General features: G+C 40.2%; 1 protein-coding gene across 1 annotated transcript in view; it reads right to left on the reverse strand.

Moving 5' to 3' along the window:
* Nucleotides 1–20891, reverse strand: part of RIC8B (RIC8 guanine nucleotide exchange factor B) — a 48944-nt gene that overhangs the window by 25936 nt on the left and 2117 nt on the right. The window contains exons 2-3 of the mRNA XM_070756247.1: nt 17978–18025; nt 2607–3215 (exon numbers count right to left, since the gene is read on the reverse strand). Of these exons, the coding sequence (XP_070612348.1) occupies nt 2607–3215; nt 17978–18025 (657 nt within the window). The remainder of the gene's footprint in view (nt 1–2606; nt 3216–17977; nt 18026–20891) is intronic.

Genomic DNA, 20891 nt, shown 5'->3' on the forward strand with positions numbered 1-20891 from the left:
AAAGAAACCCATATAAAACCCCTCATTTAAAACCAAACAACACATACATACCAATTATAAAATATAAAAGTCTAGGGAGGAATCTCAGTTCCCCCATGCCTGGCGATATAGGTGGGTCTTGAGTACTTTACGAAAGACAAGGAGGGTGGGAGCAGTTCTGATCTCCGGGGGGAGTTGATTCCAGAGGGCTGGGGCCGCCACAGAGAAGGCTCTTCCCCTGGGTCCCGCCAAACGACATTGTTTTGTCGACGGGACCCAGAGAAGGCCAACTCTGTGGAACCTTATCGGTCACTGGGATTCGTGCGGTAGCAGGCGGTTCCGGAGATACTCTGGTCCAGTGCCATGTAGGGCTTTAAAGGTCATAACCAACACTTTGAATTGTGACCGGAAATTGATTGGCAGCCAATGCAGGCCACGGAGTGTTGTAGAAACGTGGGCGAATCTAGAAAGCCCCACGATGGCTCTCCGGCTGCATTCTGCACGATCTGAAGTTTCCGAACACTTTTCAAAGGTAGCCCCATGTAGAGAGCATTGCAGTAATCGAACCTCGAGGTGATGAGGGCATGAGTGACTGTGAGCAATGACTCCCTGTCCAAACAGGGTCGCAACTGCAGGTCTGGCTACACCTTTCTCTGGCATTATCCACATATTTGGTTCAGATATCCAGTTTACTCTTTAAAAGAAAAATCTAACTAACCACCCATGATAACGAAAAAAGATTTCTATGAGAATCTGAACCGAGAAAACTTTATTTTTCCAAAAACATCCCTCTGGTCAAGTCATATGTTTCTATGAGGGAATAAATATTTCTATGAGGGAATAAGTCTGTGAGGGAATAAAAACCTGATACAACCTCCAGAGGATAAACAGATGTAGCAACTTTCTGAACATTTAGCACAATGCATTGTTTGTTTATATATTTATTTATTTTTGCTTATTGTGAGATTTACAGAAGGACCTTTGCACAACTCCAACTCCAATGAGCATTTTGGTAACTGAAAGAATGAAAAGCTTCTATTCATAGTAACTCGGCCCTTGTTTATCTTTTGACTGGATTATTGCAATGTGGGGCTGCCCTTGAAGACTACTAAGATGGTACAGAATGAAGAGTTTAAGTAGCTGATCAAGTTGGATCAGCACCAACCTTGCTGACCCTTTTTTAAAAACATTAAAATATGTGGAGTTTAATTTGTTTCAAAATATATCAGTTATTTGCCCTGTATCACTTTTTAAAGGATATTCTAAAAATCATTATTCAACTTTAAACTTGGTTAATTAACAAAGTTGGATAGGTTCAACAATGATGCCGTACACTGAAGCTGAAAAGAAACTGAACGTTTTAGTAAGGCAATAATTAGAAAATGATCACTTTATCATAGATGTTTGGAGTGGTATGGTGAACTAAAGATTTTATTTTATTTATTTATTTATTAGATTTGTATGCCGCCCCTCTCCGCAGACTCGGGGCAGCTCACAACAGTGATAAAAACAATATATAACGACAAATCTAATAATTAGAATCTAAAATAACAGTTATACATTTAAAAATCTAAAAGCAAGGAACCCCAATATAAAAAAACATACATACAGTCATATCATGCACAAAAACTACATAGGCAGGGGGAGATGTCTCATTTCCCCCACACTTGACGACAGAGGTGGGTTTTAAAGAGTTTACGAAAGGTAAGGAGGGTAGGGGCAGTTCTAATCTCTGGAGGGAGCTGATTCCAGAGGGTCGGAGCCGCCACAGAGAAGGCTCTTCCCCTGGGTCCCGCCAGACGACATTGTTTAGTTGACGGGACCCAGAGAAGGCCATCTCTGTGGGACCTAACCGGCCACTGGGATTCGTGCGGCAGAAGGCGGTCTCGCAGATATCCTGGTCCGGTGCCATGAAGGGCTTTATAGGTAATAACCAACACTTTGAATTGTGACCGGAAACTAATCGGCAACCAATGCAGATGCAAAGATGAAGCAAAAACCAAGGAACTGATGAGGAGACAAGTTCCTTGCAATTTCTTAGGATAAGGAAAGGATGAGAGATGGTCTACATATGCTTTGAACAGCTGATAAATGGAATACAGAACAGCAGTTTTCTAGTTTGAGTGCTGGGAGGATTATTATTAGAATGACAGGATTATTTATTTATTTGTCAAATATGTACAAGATAGCTATCACCCATCTCCTCCCACTTCTGACTTCTAACTGCATGACTGTAACTTTGTATGATTTATATTGTTTCCTAGTATGATGTGATTGCTTATTTGTACCCTACAACTATCATTAAGTGTTTTCTTTCTCCCAGTTCTGTTTGTGATATTTTTTACACTTGCAACTACCTTAATTACAAGAGTACTTTATGTTGTGGTTAGCTCTGGCCCAGCTCCTGCCCCAAGGAGGGGGAGACATCCACATGGGGAAAAAAAATGAACTGCCACTAAACAAACAGCCATAAGTCGAAGACTACCAAAAGTTTGTTCTGGAGAAACTTACTGTCTGTTGGCTCGCCTACATCTTTGGTCTGTTACCTAACTGTATCCATAAACATCAGGGCAGAAATCTACAAACAGAAATAAACATGATCGGAATGATCTCAACTCAAGCCTTACCTCACTGTGTACGTTCCAGCTGTCAAGGGTGACGTTAAAGAGAGCTTTCAGTGCTTCGATGGCGCAATCCGTTTCTTGAAGAGACAGCGGTGACATCTCTTGGTCTTCAGCGGTTGTGTACTTATCTGTCCACGTTATGCTAAATGCACTTTCCAAGGCCTGAGTCAACAGGGGCAATCCCTGGAGGTCATTACGCAGCTGGGATCTGATATCTGTGTGCAGGAGGGAAAGGAGGAAGAGGAGCCGTAGATCAAAGCACTTAATGTCTTCCACAAATTTCTGGTCCTTGCACTTTTTCAAAAGATTGCAAAGCATAGCTGCCAAGTTCAGTTCCAAGCTGAGTTTCTGGGCAGCTGGGCTGTTGAAAACAATGTTGCAAAGGCATTTTAAAGCTTCCACTATGACCGGGAAATCAGTCACGTCCTCCAAGTGATCTTCTAAAATATCCAGCTTTGCTAGCTTCATCAAGGTTTGCATGTTGGTCTTTGTTGTTACAGGAACTAAGACTTTCTTGTCTCTTGAGAGAATGCGAAGAGCTTCTAGACAAGTAACTCTATAGGATGTGTTTATATCTTTGCTTAATACTTGCAATATTCCTTCACATAGTTGCTAAATAAAAAAGATGGAAAAAAAACCAGATTATTTCTTCTAGAATATACAAATCCATTATCACAAAGATTTAATGATCTTCCTAGTGTTTACTTATTGTGTCCTATTTCTGGTTTATTATTATTATTATTATTATTATTATTATTATTATTATTATTATTATTATTATTTATTGGATTTGTATGCCGCCCCTCTCCATAGACTCGGGGCAGCTAACAACAGTGGTAAAAACAACTTGCGACAATCCAATACTAAAACAGCTAAAAACCCTTATTTTAAAACCAATCATACATACAAACATACCCTACATAAATTGTAGAAGCCTAGGGGAAAAGAATATCTCAGTTCCCCCATGCTTGACGACAGAGGTGGGTTTTAAGAAGCTTACGAAAGGCAAGAAGGGTAGGGGCTATTCTAATCTTGGGGAGAGTTAGTTCCAGAGGGCCGGGGCCACCACAGAGAAGGCTCTTCCCCTGGATCCCGCCAAATGACATTGTTTAGTTGACGGGACCCGGAGAAGGCCTACTCTGTGGGACCTAACTGGTCGCTGGGATTTGTGCGGCAGAAGGCGGTCCCGGAGATAATCTAGAAAGTTATTTCAATATAAAGTCTATGTATGACCATTTTGTACACATCATTGTATATTTTAATGATTTGTGCCACCATTAAATGCTAAAAAATCCATGAAAATACGTAGTGGTTTACGCTACAGTGGTACTTCTACTTATGAACTTACGGTAATTCATTCCGTGACCAGGTTCTTAAGTAGAAAATTTTGTAAGAAGCAATTTTTTCCCATAGGAATCAATGTAAAAGCAAATAATGTGTGCGATTGGGGAAACCACAGGGAGGGTAGAGGCCCTGTTTCCTCCCAGGAGATTCTTAGAGAGGCCCCATGGAGGCTTCTCCCTGCCTTTTCCAGCCCTGTTTCCTCCCAGAAGATTCCTGGAGAGGCCCTATGGAAGTTTCTCCCTGCCTTTTCCGGTTACAGTTTCGGAGCTCAGGTTTCTAAGTGGAGAATGGTTCTTGAGAAGAGGCAAACAAATCTTGAACACCCGGTTCTTATCTAGAAAAGTTCGTAAGTAGAGGTGTTCTTAGGTAGAGGTACCATATATTTCTAAAAGATAAATACATAGTTTTCCCCCTCTTCTTTTTTACTTGCCAGGGTTCTAGTCTTATCTATTAGGAATGTGGAATATTATGGATTCAATTCCAGTAAGTGCTTCAGAGCATGAAGGAATGAAAAAGTAGCCTCTAACTTTTACAACGGTTTTACAATAGTTGCAGCATGATTCTAAATACTGAGCTGCTTTAAAGAATTGCAGATAGAAGCTCTGTTCCTATTCTCGTTCATTTATTTTATTATTATTATTATTATTATTATTATTATTATTATTATTTATTAAATTTGTATGCCGCCCCTCTCCGCAGACTCGGGGCGGCTCACAACAGTAAGAGAAAACAATATATAATACAAATTCAATAATTAGAAAGCTAAAAACCCATAGTTTAAAAACATGCACACAACATACCATACATAAACAGTATAGGCCTGGGGAAGATATTTCAGTTCCCCCATGCCTGACGGCAGAGGTGGGTCTTAAGGAGTTTGCGGAAGGCAAGGGGGGTGGGGGCAGTTCTAATCTCAGGGGGGAGCTGGTTGCAGAGGGTCGGGGCCGCCACAGAGAAGGCTCTTCCCCTGGGACTCGCCAAACGACATTGTTTAGTCGACGGGACCCGGAGAAGGCCAACTCTGTGGGACCTAATCGGTCGCTGGGATTCGTGCGGCAGAAGGCGGTCCCGGAGATATTCTGGTCCGATGCCATGAAGGGCTTTATAGGTCATAACCTCATAACCAACACTTTGAATTGTGACCGGAAATTGATCGGCAACCAATGCAGACTGCGGAGTGTTGGTGTAACATGGGCATACTTTGGGAAGCCCATGATTGCTCTCGCAGCTGCATTCTGCACGATCTGAAGTTTCCAAACACTTTTCAAAGGTAGCCCCATGTAGAGAGCATTACAGTAGTCAAATCTCGAGGTGATGAAGGCATGAGTGACTGTGAGCAGTGAGTCCCGATCCAGATAGGGCCGCAACTGGTGCACCAGGCGAACCTGGGCAAACGTCCCCCTCGCCACAGCTGAAAGATGTTTCTCTAATGTGAGCTGTGGATTGAGGAGGACGCCCAAGTTGCGCACCCTCATCCTAAAGTATATTTTGGGAATGAAATCAGAAAGACTTTGAATAGCTTTATTCTTGATTACGTATTGCACATACCAGGGCTGGCTTACTAGTAAGTCTTAAAAGTATCACTAAAACAAAACTAACTTCCACCCACAACCGGATCTAAAATCTTGTTTATTTTGAACAAATGTTATAACAAAGACATACAAAGTATGTTCCAGAATCAGGACATGTCAGAATATTTATATTCAGTTCTTAGGCTGTTCTCTGTTTCTCAGTCCCATTTGGTATTTTGTCAAATGAAAACTCTCACATCTCAGTTAAAAATTGTATTTCTCCAGTAGTATCTATAGTCAGTTCATCCTTATGGATTTCTGCTGGAATCCAGGTTTACAGTGTTCCCTCGATTTTCGCAGGGGATGCGTTCCGAGACCGCCCGCGAAAGTTGAATTTCCGCCAAATAGAGATGCGGAAGTAAATATGCCATTTTTGGCTATGGACAGTATCACAAGCCATCCCTTAACACTTTAAACCCCTAAATTACCATTTCCCATTCCCTTAACAACCATTTACTCACCATTATTACTGCTACTCACCATTGAATAACACACTTAGTGATCCAGATATTTATAAACATAATTATTTATTTGCAAAAATTATTATTTTTATTTATTTGCAAAAATTATTATTTTTATTTATTTGCAAAAAATATTATTTTTATTTATTTGCAAAAATTATTATTTTTATTTATTTGCAAAAATTATTATTTTTATTTATTTGCAAAAATTATTATTTTTATTTATTTGCAAAAATTATTATTTTTATTTATTTGCAAAAATTATTATTTTTATTTATTTGCAAAAATTATTATTTTTATTTATTTGCAAAAATTATTATTTTTATTTATTTGCAAAAATTATTATTTTTATTTATTTGCAAAAATTATTATTTTTATTTATTTGCAAAAATTATTATTTTTATTTATTTGCAAAAATTATTATTTTTATTTATTTGCAAAAATTATTATTTTTATTTATTTGCAAAAATTATTATTTTTATTTATTTGCAAAAAATATTATTTTTATTTATTTGCAAAAATTATTATTTTTATTTATTTGCAAAAATTATTATTTTTATTTATTTGCAAAAATTATTATTTTTATTTATTTGCAAAAATTATTATTTTTATTTATTTGCAAAAATTATTATTTTTATTTATTTGCAAAAATTATTATTTTTATTTATTTGCAAAAATTATTATTTTTATTTATTTGCAAAAATTATTATTTTTATTTATTTGCAAAAATTATTATTTTCATTTATTTGCAAAAATTATTATTTTTATTTATTTGCAAAAATTATTATTTTTATTTATTTGCAAAAATTATTATTTTTATTTATTTGCAAAAATTATTATTTTTATTTATTTGCAAAAATTATTATTTTTATTTATTTGCAAAAATTATTAGTTTGGCAATGGCGTATGACATCATCGGCCGGGAAAAACCATGGTATAGAAAAAAACCCACGAAGTATTTTTTTATTAATATTTTTTGAAAAACCATGGTATAGGCTATTCGCGAAGTTTGAACCTGCGAAATTTGAGAGAGCAATGTATATACAAATTATGATCCATTTCACTCTTGTGCTCATTTGGTATTGTTTTCGCTAACTTTGTGCAAGCATACACTGGGAATAATCACTGTCAACCAAATCATCATACTGTATATGTTACTTTCCAAGATTTAGTTTATAAATGTATTCCAGGATGGCAACAATCTAGCTGTGTTTGACAGTTACAGTGATCCCTCGAGTTTCGCGTCCTCGAGCATCGCGAAAGGGCTATATCGCTAGTTTTCAACCCGGAAGTAAACTCCACCATCTGCGCATGCGTGCCCTTCCACGCATGCGTAGATGGGCGGGCGGCGCGCGCGAGCCTGGGGACACCCCACCTCCGCCTCCCAGCTGGGAAGCGGAGCTAGGGTGTCCCCACGCGCACGCGCGTTGCTGGGGAAAGCGCGCGCGCCTGGGGACACCCCACCTCCGCCTCCCAGCTGGGAAACGGAGCTGGGGTGTCCCCAAGCGCGCGCGCACCCCAGGCGCGAGCAACGGGGTGGGCGGGCGAAGGGCGGGCGGCAGTGGAAGCAAAAACACCATCTGCGCACGCGCAGATGGTGTTTTCACCTCCGCACCGCTACTTCGCTAAAAATCGATCATCGCGTGGGGTCCTGGAACGGAACCCTCGCGATAATCGAGGGTTCACTGTATTACTATCAAAACTACGTACACGAAACTAAACTAAAACAAACTGATCTGCAATAAACTCCATCCACAATTTGGTGTGCCTCTTCTTTAGAAATAGGCAATTATTTCAACTGGGTCTAATAACGGGAAAGCAAAATATAAGACCCCAAATTATCCAACTCAAAAGATGTCACCTGGGCCACCCTACAGGCAGTCTCCAGTACTTTGGTTTCACCAAGGTTTGTTTGCCAAGTACATGATGTTCCTTGCCTCCTACACAAATAGTTGTCATTGTGTCATGCTCGATTAACTTTAAGGTTTTATAGTTCATTATTATGCCGAGGGATTTTTTCTTGTCCCAGGAAAATCCCAATTCTAAGTTCTCAATTGGTTTTAATTAAATCCTCAATAGGAGGCTTATCAAATGGACATGTTTTTAAATTTATTGACCTCAATAGAGGCATGTAGCTTTTCACTAGGTAGTATGGTTATAATGAAGTACACAAGAACTCTACAAATAAATTAGATAATAAATTAGCTGATCTCCTCTTTCCAGCTTCTATATAATTCATTCAGACTGTAGAAGGTCAACATCATTCCAACTATTGATTCTACATGGCACAAAGTAAGACTACAAGACGTTACCTAATACTTTGCTGTTAGTGCCCTTGACATTAGCAACCACAATTTTAACTGAGTTCAAGTAGGCAAAGAATGTGTGTGTGTGTGTGTGTGTGTGTGTGTGTGTGTGTGTGTGTGTGTGAAACACCCCATCCTATCCTGATAAACCACTATATGTTAATTTTCTAGCTTGATTTATTTATTTATTCAATTTATTTATTTATTCAATTTTTATGCCGCCCTTCTCCTTAGACTCAGGGCGGCTTACAACATGTTAGCAATAGCACTTTTTAACAGAGCCAGCATATTGCCCCCACAATCCGGGTCCTCATTTTACCCACCTCGGAAGGATGGAAGGCTGAGTCAACTTTGAGCCGGTGATGAGATTTGAACCGTTGACCTTCAGATCTACAGTCAGCTTCAGTGGTCTGCAGTACAGCACTCTACCTGCTGCGCCATCCCGGGTCATTGATGAACTGTGCCTAAGCCAGTGATGGCGAACTTATGGCACAGGTGCCACGCAAAGCCATATTTGCTGGCACACGAGCTGTTTCCCTAGCTCAGCTCCAACATGCATGTGTGCGTTGGTCAACAGATTTTTTGCTCACACAGACACTTGGGAGGGCATTTTTGGCTTCCAGAGAGCCTTCGGGAGGATGAGGGAAGGCGTTTTTACCCCTCTCAGCTCCAGGGAAGCCTTTGGAACCTGGTGAGGGCAAAACACAAGCCTACTATGCCCACCAGAAGTTGGGAAATAGTCTGTTTCCAGCCTCCAGAGGGCCTTCAGGGGATGTGGGAAGCTGTTTTCACCGCCCCCTCCAGGCATTGAATTATGGATGTGGACACTCACGCATGTGCGATAGTACGAGCCCAAGCTTTTTCGGCACCTGAGGAAAAAAAGGTTCGCCTTCACTGGCCTAAGCCATAAATCACGATTTACAAAACATAACAGCTAAATTCAACAGGGGAATACACTCCAAGACCAGGGAAGTCTTAATACCACTCTACTATGCCCTGGTCCGACCACACCTGGAGTACTGTATTCAGTTCTGGTCACCACACTTCAAAAGAGACATTGAAACTCTGGAGAAGGTGCAAAAACGAGCAACCAAGATAATTAAGGGACTGGAAACCAAGACTTACAAAGAGAGACTGAGGGAACTGGGCATGGATAGCCTAGAGAAAAGGAGGGCCAGAGCAGACATTATAGCAGTCTACAAGTATACGAGGGGATGTCACAGAGAGGAGGGGATCACTTTATTCTCCAGGGCACCAGAGGGCCAGACGAGGAACAACGGCTGGAAGCTGACCAAGGAGAGATTCAACATGGAGATAAGGAGGAACTTCCTGACGGTCAGAGCGATCAACCAATGGAACAACCAACACTCCAACACTCTGGACATTTTTAAGAGAAGATTGAACTGCCACTTGACTGGTGTGCTATAGGGTTCCTGCTTGGGCAGGGGGTTGAACTTGATGGCCTTCATGGTCCCTTTCAACTCTAACAATAAATAAATAAATTCAGTCTCCACCCTGAACCAAACCATATTGTCTACCATGATGTTTCCAAACCTGGATTCTAATATCTGAGAAGAAGATATTTAAGTAGCTGGAGGAAACCAGCTTGGGGAACACTACGCCAAGAAATAGCAAAAGGTCTGATCTTTGATCATTTTAATCTGAAACTATCAATTGAAAGCCATATCTACAGAAACAAAAAACGATGAATCTTCAAAAGTGGGCTGTCTGGCACATAAACCTTTCTGACGTAATACATAGATTTGTTTGTTTTAAAGGATGACATGATTTGTGACTTTTGCTCCAACAGATTAATATGGCTTGACAAAAAACATAGATGGTAATTGCTGCTTAAAGGCTGCTTCTACATATAAAATTAAACCACACCAAGAGTATTTGTATTAAAAGAAGCAAGGAGGATGGATTTTCTATCTTTGGAATATACTGCTCAAAAAATAAATAAAGGGAACACTCAAATAAAACATCCTACCGCGTTTTACCGAAAATAAGACACTGTCTTATATTAATTTTTGCTCCAAAAGTTGTGCTACGTCTTATTTTTCGGGGGTGCCTTATATTTCTCAAATAAGACAAATTCACAGGCAGAAAAGCTGACACCCCCAAAGAAAGTGTACCGTACGGTACACTGATTACGGTACGGTATCTGTCAGTATGTCACCCACACACACAAAAACAACGGCACTTATATGGTACAACAGTATACTCCCGCTATTGCAGTTTCCGGCCATCAGAGGAACTACAGTCTATGCACTGTAGTGGAGACTGTAATGGTGGTGAGACAGCAGCAGATTGTGTCTGCTGTACTGGACGGTACAAAGCGATGGAAGGGGCCAGCAGGGGACACCACATTATTACGGTACCACTATGAACAGCTTTGAATGGTACCGTATGTTTTTTCACCGTACCGTATGTAAACTTGACTACGCCTTATTTTCGGGGGGCGCCTTATATTAGCAAATTCTGCAAAACCTCTGACATGCCTTATTTTTGGGATATGTCTTATTTTCGGAGAAACAGGGTAGATCTGAATGAATGAAATATTCTCATTGAATATTTCATTTGCACAACTATTCCATTTCTACAACATCATGTGTCAATCAGTGTTGCTTCCTAAGTAGACAGTTTGATTTCACAGAAGTTTGATTTACTTGGAGTTATATTCTGTTGTTTAAGTGTTCCCTTTATTTTTTGAGCAGTGTATATTACAGTATAATTTATAGTAGTTTTGATCATAAAAATTCCTCTGGTGAAGTTTTAAATTACATGCTGGTCATTTGGGTTTAATAAGAAATATACTTCCTCAAATGTTACCAACCATGATCAAATGGACCTGAATTCTCTGGCAATTAAGATCACACAAAGAAGCAAAGCAGGGTAAATGATATAGACCTCAATAAACTGTTATAGTAGTAAATTGTAACAAAAGTTAATCGTGCCATTTTTGTTTTTCAACAATTGAAAACATTTCCATAGTCAGTCTATCAAATCAATGAAGATAAAAGACAAAATTTAAGCTTAAACAGACTTAAAATGTACTTTTAGTGGCAGAATAGATGAATGATTAGAAACACCTAATACATTATTTATTCTGAATTACCATTACTACCCTGTTTCCCCGAAAATAAGACACTGTCTTATATTAATTTTTGCTCCAAAAGTTGTGCTAGGTCTTATTTTCGGGGGGTGCCTTATATTTCTCAAGTAAGCTCTCTCTCTCTCTTTCTTTCTCTCTTGTTTTCTTTCTCTTTCTCTCTCTTGCTTTCTTTCTCTTTCACTTTATCTCTCTTGCTTTCTTTCTCTCTTGTTCTCTCTCTTGCTATCTCTCTCTCCCCCCTTTCTCTCTCTCTTTCTTTCTCACTTACTTTCTCTCTCCCTCTCTCTTTCCATCTTGATCTGTCTGTTGCTCTCTCTCTCAGCAAGGGGGCTGCAAGAGCGCTTTCTGAGCGCTTTGGGGACGCCTGCCCTGCCTCTACTACAGCCCCCTTGCTGAAAGCTCGAGATGAAAGTGCTCTCAGCAAAGGGGCTGCGAGAGGGATGGGGCGGGCATCCCTGAAGCGTGCGGAGAAAACCCTCTCGCAGCCCCTTGGCTGGGAGCGCGGATGAGAAGCCGCAGCCGCCACCGGAGAAGTCGCGCCCCAAGGTGGGAGGCGGAAAAAGCCGGAGAGGGGGCGGATCGGGCGGGGGGCAGCGGCGAGAGGCCAGGGGCACGAGGGGGCCAAAGACACTGTGGCGAGGTGGGGGCAGCTGCGGCTCCCTTTCCTTCCACCCACGGCCTGGCAGGGGGATGGTAGCGCGCGTGACGCCTCTGCACTTTCCACCCCCCCAACTCCAACGTACCATATGTTTTTCCACCGTACCGTATGTAAACTTGACTACACCTTATTTTCGGGGATGCCTTATATTAGCATATTCTGCAAAACCTCTGACATGCCTTACTTTCGGGGTACGCCTTATTTTCGGGGAAACACGATAAGTTAAGATAAATTCATTAAGAAGATTAGTGGCTGAGATTATATACTGCTCAAAATAATAAAGGGAACACTTCAAGAACACAATATAACTTCAAGTAAATCAAACGTCTGTGAAATCAAACTGTCCACTTAGGAAGCAACACTGATTGACAATCAATTTCACATGTTGTCAGCACATTCAACTTTGTACAGAACAAAGTATTCAATAAGAATATTTCATTCATTCAGATCTAGGATGTGTTCTTTGAGTGTTCCCTATATATTTTTGAGCAGGACCTGTTTTTCACCCTACTCAGGCTTCAGGGACTTCCCCCTCTATCCCCATGGAAGCCCTCTGGAAGTTGAAAATGCCCTCCCAAAGCCAAAAACCAACTGGACAGCGCGCACATTGGAGCTGAGCTAGGGTACAGCTTGTGTGCCGGCAGATATGGCCCGGTGTGCCACATGTACACACCTGCCATAGGTTCACCATCACTGGTCTATAGAGATTCTCGGTCATCCAGGTCATGGCTGTCTCAAAGGTGCTTTTTCAAAAGGCAACTGAACTATATATTTTTTTTCTTTGAGGAAGAAGACGACATTTAACTTCTCATCCAATAATAGTTATCAATTCTGGCTAGGTGATAGAGTGATGGAAGGCTTAGTTCTGACAGGAACTAATTTGTATTTTCTGAGTTTTTATGCCTGCACCAAATCTTTATATTATTTGAGGAAACAAACCAGGAATTGTGTAATTAAGTAATTAGAAATGGCTTATCTGAAAATATATGCCCTTGGTATCTGCATAGTTCTCTAATTTCTAGAGAATACGTACAGCCTTGTGCCATGTGTTTATACTCTGTTCCCATTTTAAGAATTTATTCTTCTAATATTTTTCTGTTTGTGATTGACATAGGGGAAGGTTTAGTAGGGAAGGTTTGCCTATTTGCCGATGACTCTAAAGTGTGCAATAGGGTTGATATTCCTGGAGGCGTCTGTAATATGGTAAATGATTTAGCTTTTACTAGAGAAATAGTCAAAGCAATGGAAACTGCAGTTTAATGTTTCCAAATGTAAAATAATGCACTTGGGGAAAAGGAATCCTCAATCTGTATTGGCAGTTCTATTTTAGCAAAAACTTCAGAAGAGAAGGATTTAGGCGTAGTGATTTCTGACAGTCTCAAAATGGGTGAGCAGTGTGGTCGGGCGGTAGGAAAAGCAAGTAGGAGGTTTGGCTGCATAGCTAGAGGTATAACAAGCAGGAAGAGGGAGATTGTGATCCCCTTATATAGAGCGCTGGTGAGACCACATTTGGAATACTGTGTTCAGTTCTGGAGACCTCACCTACAAAAAGATATTGACAAAATTGAACGGGTCCACAGGGGGGCTACAAGAATGGTGGAAGGTCTTAAGCATAAAACGTATCAGGAAAGACTTAATGAACTCAATCTGTATAGTCTGGAGGACAGAAGGAAAAGGGGGGACATGATCGAAACATTTAAATATGTCAAAGGGTTAAATAAGGTTCAGGAGGGAAGTGTTTTTAATAGGAAAGTGAACACAAGAACAAGGGGACACAATCTGAAGTTAGTTGGGGGAAAGATCAAAGGCAACATGAGAAAATATTATTTTACTGAAAGAGTAGTAGATCCTTGGAACAAACTTCCAGCAGACGTGGTTGGTAAATCCACAGTAACTGAATTTAAACATGCCTGGGATCAACATATGTCCATCCTAAGATAAAAATACAGGAAATAGTATAAGGGCAGACTAGATGGATCATGAGGTCTTTTTCTGCCGTCAGTCTTCTATGTTTCTTGTGTAAAAATATATATATACACACACACATACTTTATTGTCCGAACAAATCAAGTATGAGGGAAAAATGCTAACTCCTGGGAACAGCAAAAGGTCTGAGATTTATGAAACATTAATTAGATGCTAGCAATGCTGAAAGCATTTACATGCAACATTTTTGCTACAGTTTTTATATCTGCATTATTCAGGGACTTGCTTATAATTTCCATCTTCCTAAGTGCACTATAATACTCTCAAAGGAACCATTTGTTTCCCTTTGTTCCTCTGATCCAACAGCTTGGAACTGGGGCTCTTGTCAATTTCCCAAAACTTATTTCCTAGATTTACCAAAATCTAGAGATTAGACATGTTATTTCTGAATAATTGCTAAATAATTAGTTTAAGAATTTTACTCCCCAAAACCTTCCAGAAGGGTATTGATTATGTTAACAAGTTATGCAATAAAAACCACTAGCGACATTCTTTTACATTTATTTCTACTGTCTACCTCTAATAAGATATTGACAAAATTGAACGGGTCCAAAGACGGGCTACAAGAATGGTGGAAGGTCTGAAGTATAAAACGTATCAGGAAAGACTTAATGAACTCAATCTGTATAGTCTGGAAGACAGAAGGAAAAGGGGGGACATGATCGAAACATTTAAATATGTTAAAGGGTTAAATAGGGTTCAGGAGGGAAGTGTTTTTAACAGGAAAGTGAACACAAGAACAAGGGGACACAATCTGAAGTTAGTTGGGGGAAAGATCAAAGGCAACATGAGAAAGTATTATTTTACTGAAAGAGTAGTAGATCCTTGGAACAAACTTCCAGCAGACGTGGTTGGTAAATCCACAGTAACCGAATTTAAACATGCCTGGGATAAACATACAGTGGAACCCCGACATAAGAGCTGCTCTACTTAAGAGCAACTCGAGATAAGAGCTGGGAGGGGAGAGATATTTTTGTTCTACTTACAAGCCCAAATTCGAGATACAAGCGCCAAGGAGCTGTCTCCTGAAGCCAAACGCTAACTTCCGCGTTCGGCTTCAGGAGACAGCTGCGAAGCGGCGCGCGTGTTTTAAAAGGTTGCAGCCGGCCTGGGGGGCTCGGGGGGTGCTTGCAGCTTTCTTTCTTGCTCTTTTTCTTTCTCTCTTTTACCTTCCCTTCCTCTATTTCTTCTTTTCTTTCTCCTTCCCACCTTCTTCCCTCCCTCCCTCCCTTCACTCATTCCTCTCTTACTCTCCCCTTTCATAAGTTTCCTTGCTTCCTTCCTCTGTTCCTGTCCCTTCCCCCTTTCTTTCTTTCTTTCTTTCTTGCTCTTTTTCTTTCTCTCTTTTACCTTCCCTTCCTCTATTTCTTCTTTTCTTTCTCCTTCCCACCTTCTTCCCTCCCTCCCTCCCTTCACTCATTCCTCTCTTACTCTCCCCTTTCATAAGTTTCCTTGCTTCCTTCCTCTGTTCCTGTCCCTTCCTCCTTTCTTTCTTTATTTCTTTCTTTCTTGCTCTTTTTCTTTCTCTCTTTTACCTTCCCTTCCTCTATTTCTTCTTTTCTTTCTCCTTCCCACCTTCTTCCCTCCCTCCCTCCCTTCACTCATTCCTCTCTTACTCTCCCCTTTCATAAGTTTCCTTGCTTCCTTCCTCTGTTCCTGTCCCTTCCCTCTTTCCTTCCTTCCTTCCCACCCTCCGTCCATTCATTCACCCATTCCTCTCTTGATCGCTTAAAGCCGGTCCCTGGTGCAAAAAGGGTTGGGGACCTCTGTCCTACAGGATTGGGTGGCAGAGAAGTTGAACATATGTAAATTTAAAAGTTTAAGAAAGTTTACAAGTTAAGTGAAAGAAACTTCATTATTCATTTATATGTACATGTACATTTCTTCATTAAAAACATGTCTTTCTGCATAATTTAGACTAACTTTGTGAGTTTTTTGAGGGCTGGAACCAATTAAAATTATTTACATTAATTCCTATGGGGAAAAGTTGTTCGAGATAAGAGCTGCTCGACTTAAGAGCCCAGGTCCAGAACGAATTAAACTCGTATCTCGAGGTACCACTGTATATCCATTGTAAGATAAAATACAGGAAATAGTAAAAGGGCAGACTAGATGGACCATGGGGTCTTTTTCTGCCGTCAGTCTTCTATGTTTCTATGTTTCTATGTTTCTATGATTTGGATTAATATTGCTTATTCTAAGACAGTGTTTCCCAACCCTGGCAACTTGACGATATCTGAACTTCAACTCCCAGAAGTCCCCAGCCAGCATTCGCTAGCTGGGGAATTCTGGGAGTTGAAGTCCAAATATCTTCAAGTTGCCAAGGTTGAGAAACACTGTTCTAAGAAAATATTGCAGGCAGTCTTCGACTTACAACCATTCATTTAGTGACTTTTGAAGTTACAACGGCACTGAAAAAAATATCTTAATGACAGCTTTTCACACTTACAACCGTTGCAGCACTCCCATGTTCTCATGATCAAAATTCAAACCCTTGACAACTGATTCATATTTGTGATAGTTGTAGTGTCCCAGAGTCATGTGATGGCCTTTTCAACCTTCTGATAAGCAAAGTGAGCTGAGGTGGCACAGTGGGTAGAGTGCAGTACTGCAGGCCACTAAAGGTAACCGCTACATCTGCAGGTCAGTGGTTCAAATCTCATCACCGGCTCAAGGTTGACTCAGCCTTCCATCCTTCCGAGATGGGTAAAATGAGGACCTAGATTGTGGGGGCAATATGCTGGCTCTGTTTAAAAAAGTACTATTGCTAACATGTTTTAAGCCGCACTGAGTCTAAGGAAAAGGGCGGCATAAAAAAATCAAATAAATGAATGAATGAATGAATGGATAAATAAATAAATAAATAAATAGAGTCAATGGGAAATCCAGATTCATTTAATAACCATGGTATTAATTTAACAGCTGCCACGATTCACTTAACAACAATGGCAAGAAAGGTCGTAAAATGAGGAAAAAGTCACTTAACAGATGTCTCATTTAGCAACAGAAATTTTGGACTCAATTGGGGTTGAAAATCGAGGACTACCTATATACGGTAAAACCTCTTGTTCTCAATACAAACCATCTGCAGAAATCCTTATGAAGGATACGTTTTTCATTTGTTTGTATTATTTTCTTTTTTCTATGATTTGAGTACTGGTCCCACAACCAGAGAAACTTAATGTACATATAAGCGTTTTCCAATCAGGGACAAGTTTGCATATAATGTAAAAGATGATGAATCTACAGTTACTAGAAAATGTAGGGTGGGATGGATCCCTTTTGTATAGTACAGAATAAGCCTGCACTCACTGTTCTTTTTTCTACTTTTAAGAAGCATCCGGAATCACCAACAATATTCCAATTATCCAGTTTGCATCATGTTAAAAACATTAAACATTAAATCAGGACCTAAACAAAAAAGCTTGAGAAGTAAACAAGCAAATTAAAACTGGTGTGCCTTTCGTCCCCTGTCCAATTGTCTTTCATTTCTCTCACTTATCATATATATTCTCTTTCTTTCATATATCCTCTCCTCTAAGTTCACTTTACCCTTATATATATTACTACATGTCTATTTTTCTTCCTATGTATTTGTGTATTGGACGAATGAATGAATGAATGAATGAATGAATGAATGAATGAATGAATGAATGAATGAATAAATAAATGAATAAATAAATAAATAAACTCATGTGCTTTTAGAATACCTGATTCTTCTTTGGGAATGAAATGTGGGTTGTTGGTATTATCAATTCCCTTGCCATGTCTGAAAAATGTTTGTTTTCCCCTGTACCCTCAAGTACAATAACATAATTGTATTGTTGCTGTAAAAGCTGTCGGCTTCAATCACATGTGCACTACTCAATCAAACCAAACTTCCTATATATTTTAATACACACATAGTTTAATGCCCGTGGATAACATGCTTACCTTTCTTTTTTCTTCATCTGATGACTCAAATTTGAAAGTAGCCCTATTCTGAAGAAATAAGCAAAAGTCATTTTTTAATATAAAAATAGGAATATACATTTTTTTTCATACAGGCTTACACAGTTCATTTTGCTACAAACAAACTTCAATTCAATGTCTGAACCTTTACCAAAATTATTTTTCAATGAAACTTTGAATACAGATTAGCTAGCGATTCATTTGCCCTCCACGCCTATGCTTAATCTATTTAAGACTGCTCAGTTAGCTATTTCCCCCCAGCCAATTGACAAACTATTCTCTGACAGTGTAATCCTAAGGACGTGTATTTAGAATGAAACCCCATTAAGCTCGGTGGGGTTTATGCAGGATTGCTGTATCAGAATGATCACAATAGAAGTATTAGCAAAAGGTCTTTACCAAGACAGTGCCAAGATGGATTTTATGAAGTATGAGTTCATGGACAACAGGTTACCATGACTATTAACCATGGCAACAAAATCGGAGCTAGAAGGGGATATGCCTATTAAAATATTTAGCAGTGAAAGAGTTACGGCATCAACACTCTTCAAACATATAGCAAGAAGCATCTCACAAGTCAATCCCCATCCAAACATCTGGGACTATGCTATACAAGTACAGTGATACCTTGTCTTACAAACTTAATTGGTTCCGGGACGAGGTTCTTAAGATGAAAAGTTTGTAAGACGAAACAATGTTTCCCATAGGAATCAATGGAAAAGCTATTAATGCGTGCCAGCCCAAAATTCAACCCTTTTGCCAGCCAAAGCGCCTGTTTTTGCACTGCTGGGATTCCCCTGAGGTTCCCCTCTATAGGAAACCCCACCTCCGGACTTCTGTGTTTTTGTGATGCTGCAGGGGAATCCCTGCAGGGGAATCCCAGCATCACAAAAATGAGCATTTCGCTGGCAACTGAAGTCCGGAGGTGGGGTTTCCCAGCGAAGGGAGCATCAGTGAAATTGCAGCATCGCAAAAACACCGAAGTCCTCAAAACCCCACCTCCGGACCTCTGTGTTTTTGCGATGCTGTGATTTCACTGAGGCTCCCCTCGCTGGGAAACCCCACCTCTGGACTTCCATTGCCAGCGAAGCACCCGTTTTTGCGATGCTGGGATTCCCCTGCTGGGATTCCCCTGCAGCATCACAAAAACACGGAAGTCCAGAGGTGAGTTTTCCCATGGAGGGGAGCCTCAGGGGAATCCCAGCAGCGCAAAAATGGGTGCTTCGCGGTGGCGGTGGGTTTGTAAGGTGAAAATAGTTTGTAAGAAGAGGCAAAAAAATCTTAAACCCCGGGTTTGTATCTCGAAAAGTTTGTATGACGAGGCGTTTGTAAGACGAGGTATCACTGTAGTCGTATGTTCTAACAAATTACAGGATGTGTTTTAACCCAAATTAGAAATTTATTTGAGAACATTCATCAGACAAGAGAAATTTCAACCAAGGCCTAGCAGATTACTTGAACTAGACACTTCAATTATCTTTGCAATATACTAGCGAGTATTTATCGATTAGCAGTGTTGCTAGAGCTCTCTCTCTAGTAGCTAGGCAACTACCTGGGTGGGGGGTTAACAGAAGGTAATCTTGTATTGAGGAGTACCCAAAGGATTAGTGGAACTCAATTGCCAGTACTCAACTCCTAACACACACACACACACACACACACACACACACACACACACACACACAAAGCCCCAATCATCAGTCTATATCTAGCCAAATGAGGAATTTTATTTTCCATTCTTCACATTATCAAAAAAACCCACCCCAAAATTCTAAAAATGAGGAAACTTCAAAGAGTAAAAATATGACTCTGGGGAAAAAATTAAATCAGATACTTGTTTTCATAGAACTTGATTTTGGACTCTCTCTTTTTGCCTCAGAGGTGTGTAAAATTATTTTATTATTATGATTATTATTTATTACATTTGTATGCCGACCCTCTCCGGAGACTCGGGGCGGCTCACAACATAATAAAACAGTTCATAACAAATCTAATAATTTACAATTTAAAATATTTTAAAAACCCCATTATTAAACAGACATACGTACAAACATACCATATATAAATTGTATAGGCCCAGGGGAGATATCTCAGTTCCCCCATGCCTGACGACAAAGGTGGGTTTTGAAGAGTTTACGAAAGGCAAGGAGGGTGGGGGCAGTTCTAATCTCCGGGGGGAGCTGGTTCCAGAGAGTCAGGGCCACCACAGAGAAGGCTCTTCCCCTGGGGCCCACCAAACGACATTGTTTAGTCAACGAGACCCGGAGAAGGCCAACTCTGTGGGACCTAATCGGTCGCTGGGATTCGTGCAGCAGAAGGCGGTCTTGAAGATATTCTGGTCCGATGCCATGAAGGGCTTTATAGGTCATAACCTCATAACCAACACTTTGAATTGTGACCGGAAATTGATCGGCAACCAATGCAGACTGCGGAGTGTTGGTATAACATGGGCATACCTTGGGAATTCTACTATAATGTAAAATTATAGTTCTAATTGTTATAGAACCTTTAACGTGGTTAACAAGGTCATGCATTTTTGCTACAGACTTGGTTGAGTTCATTGCATAAGCTTGTATTTTCATATGCATACACAGAGGAGGAAGTAATTCATGACCCTAAAGGAAGTGCAGTACTGTAAGCTACTTCTGCTGATTCCTGGCTGCCAGCAGTTTGGCAGATCGAATCTCAGTAGGCTCAAGGTTGACTCAGCCGTCCATCCTTCCAAGGTCGGTAAAATGAGGAGCCAAATTATTGGGATCAATATGCTCACTCTAGTAACCTGCTAGAGAGGGCTGTAAAGCACTGTGAAGCGGTATATTATTGCTAATGCTATAAGTGAGGAAGGTTTTTGAGAATAGAATTGAATTCTTTATTGGCCAAGTGTGATTGGACACAC

The sequence above is a fragment of the Erythrolamprus reginae genome, chromosome 6, assembly GCF_031021105.1.
Source record: "Erythrolamprus reginae isolate rEryReg1 chromosome 6, rEryReg1.hap1, whole genome shotgun sequence".
Lineage (NCBI taxonomy): Eukaryota > Metazoa > Chordata > Lepidosauria > Squamata > Dipsadidae > Erythrolamprus > Erythrolamprus reginae.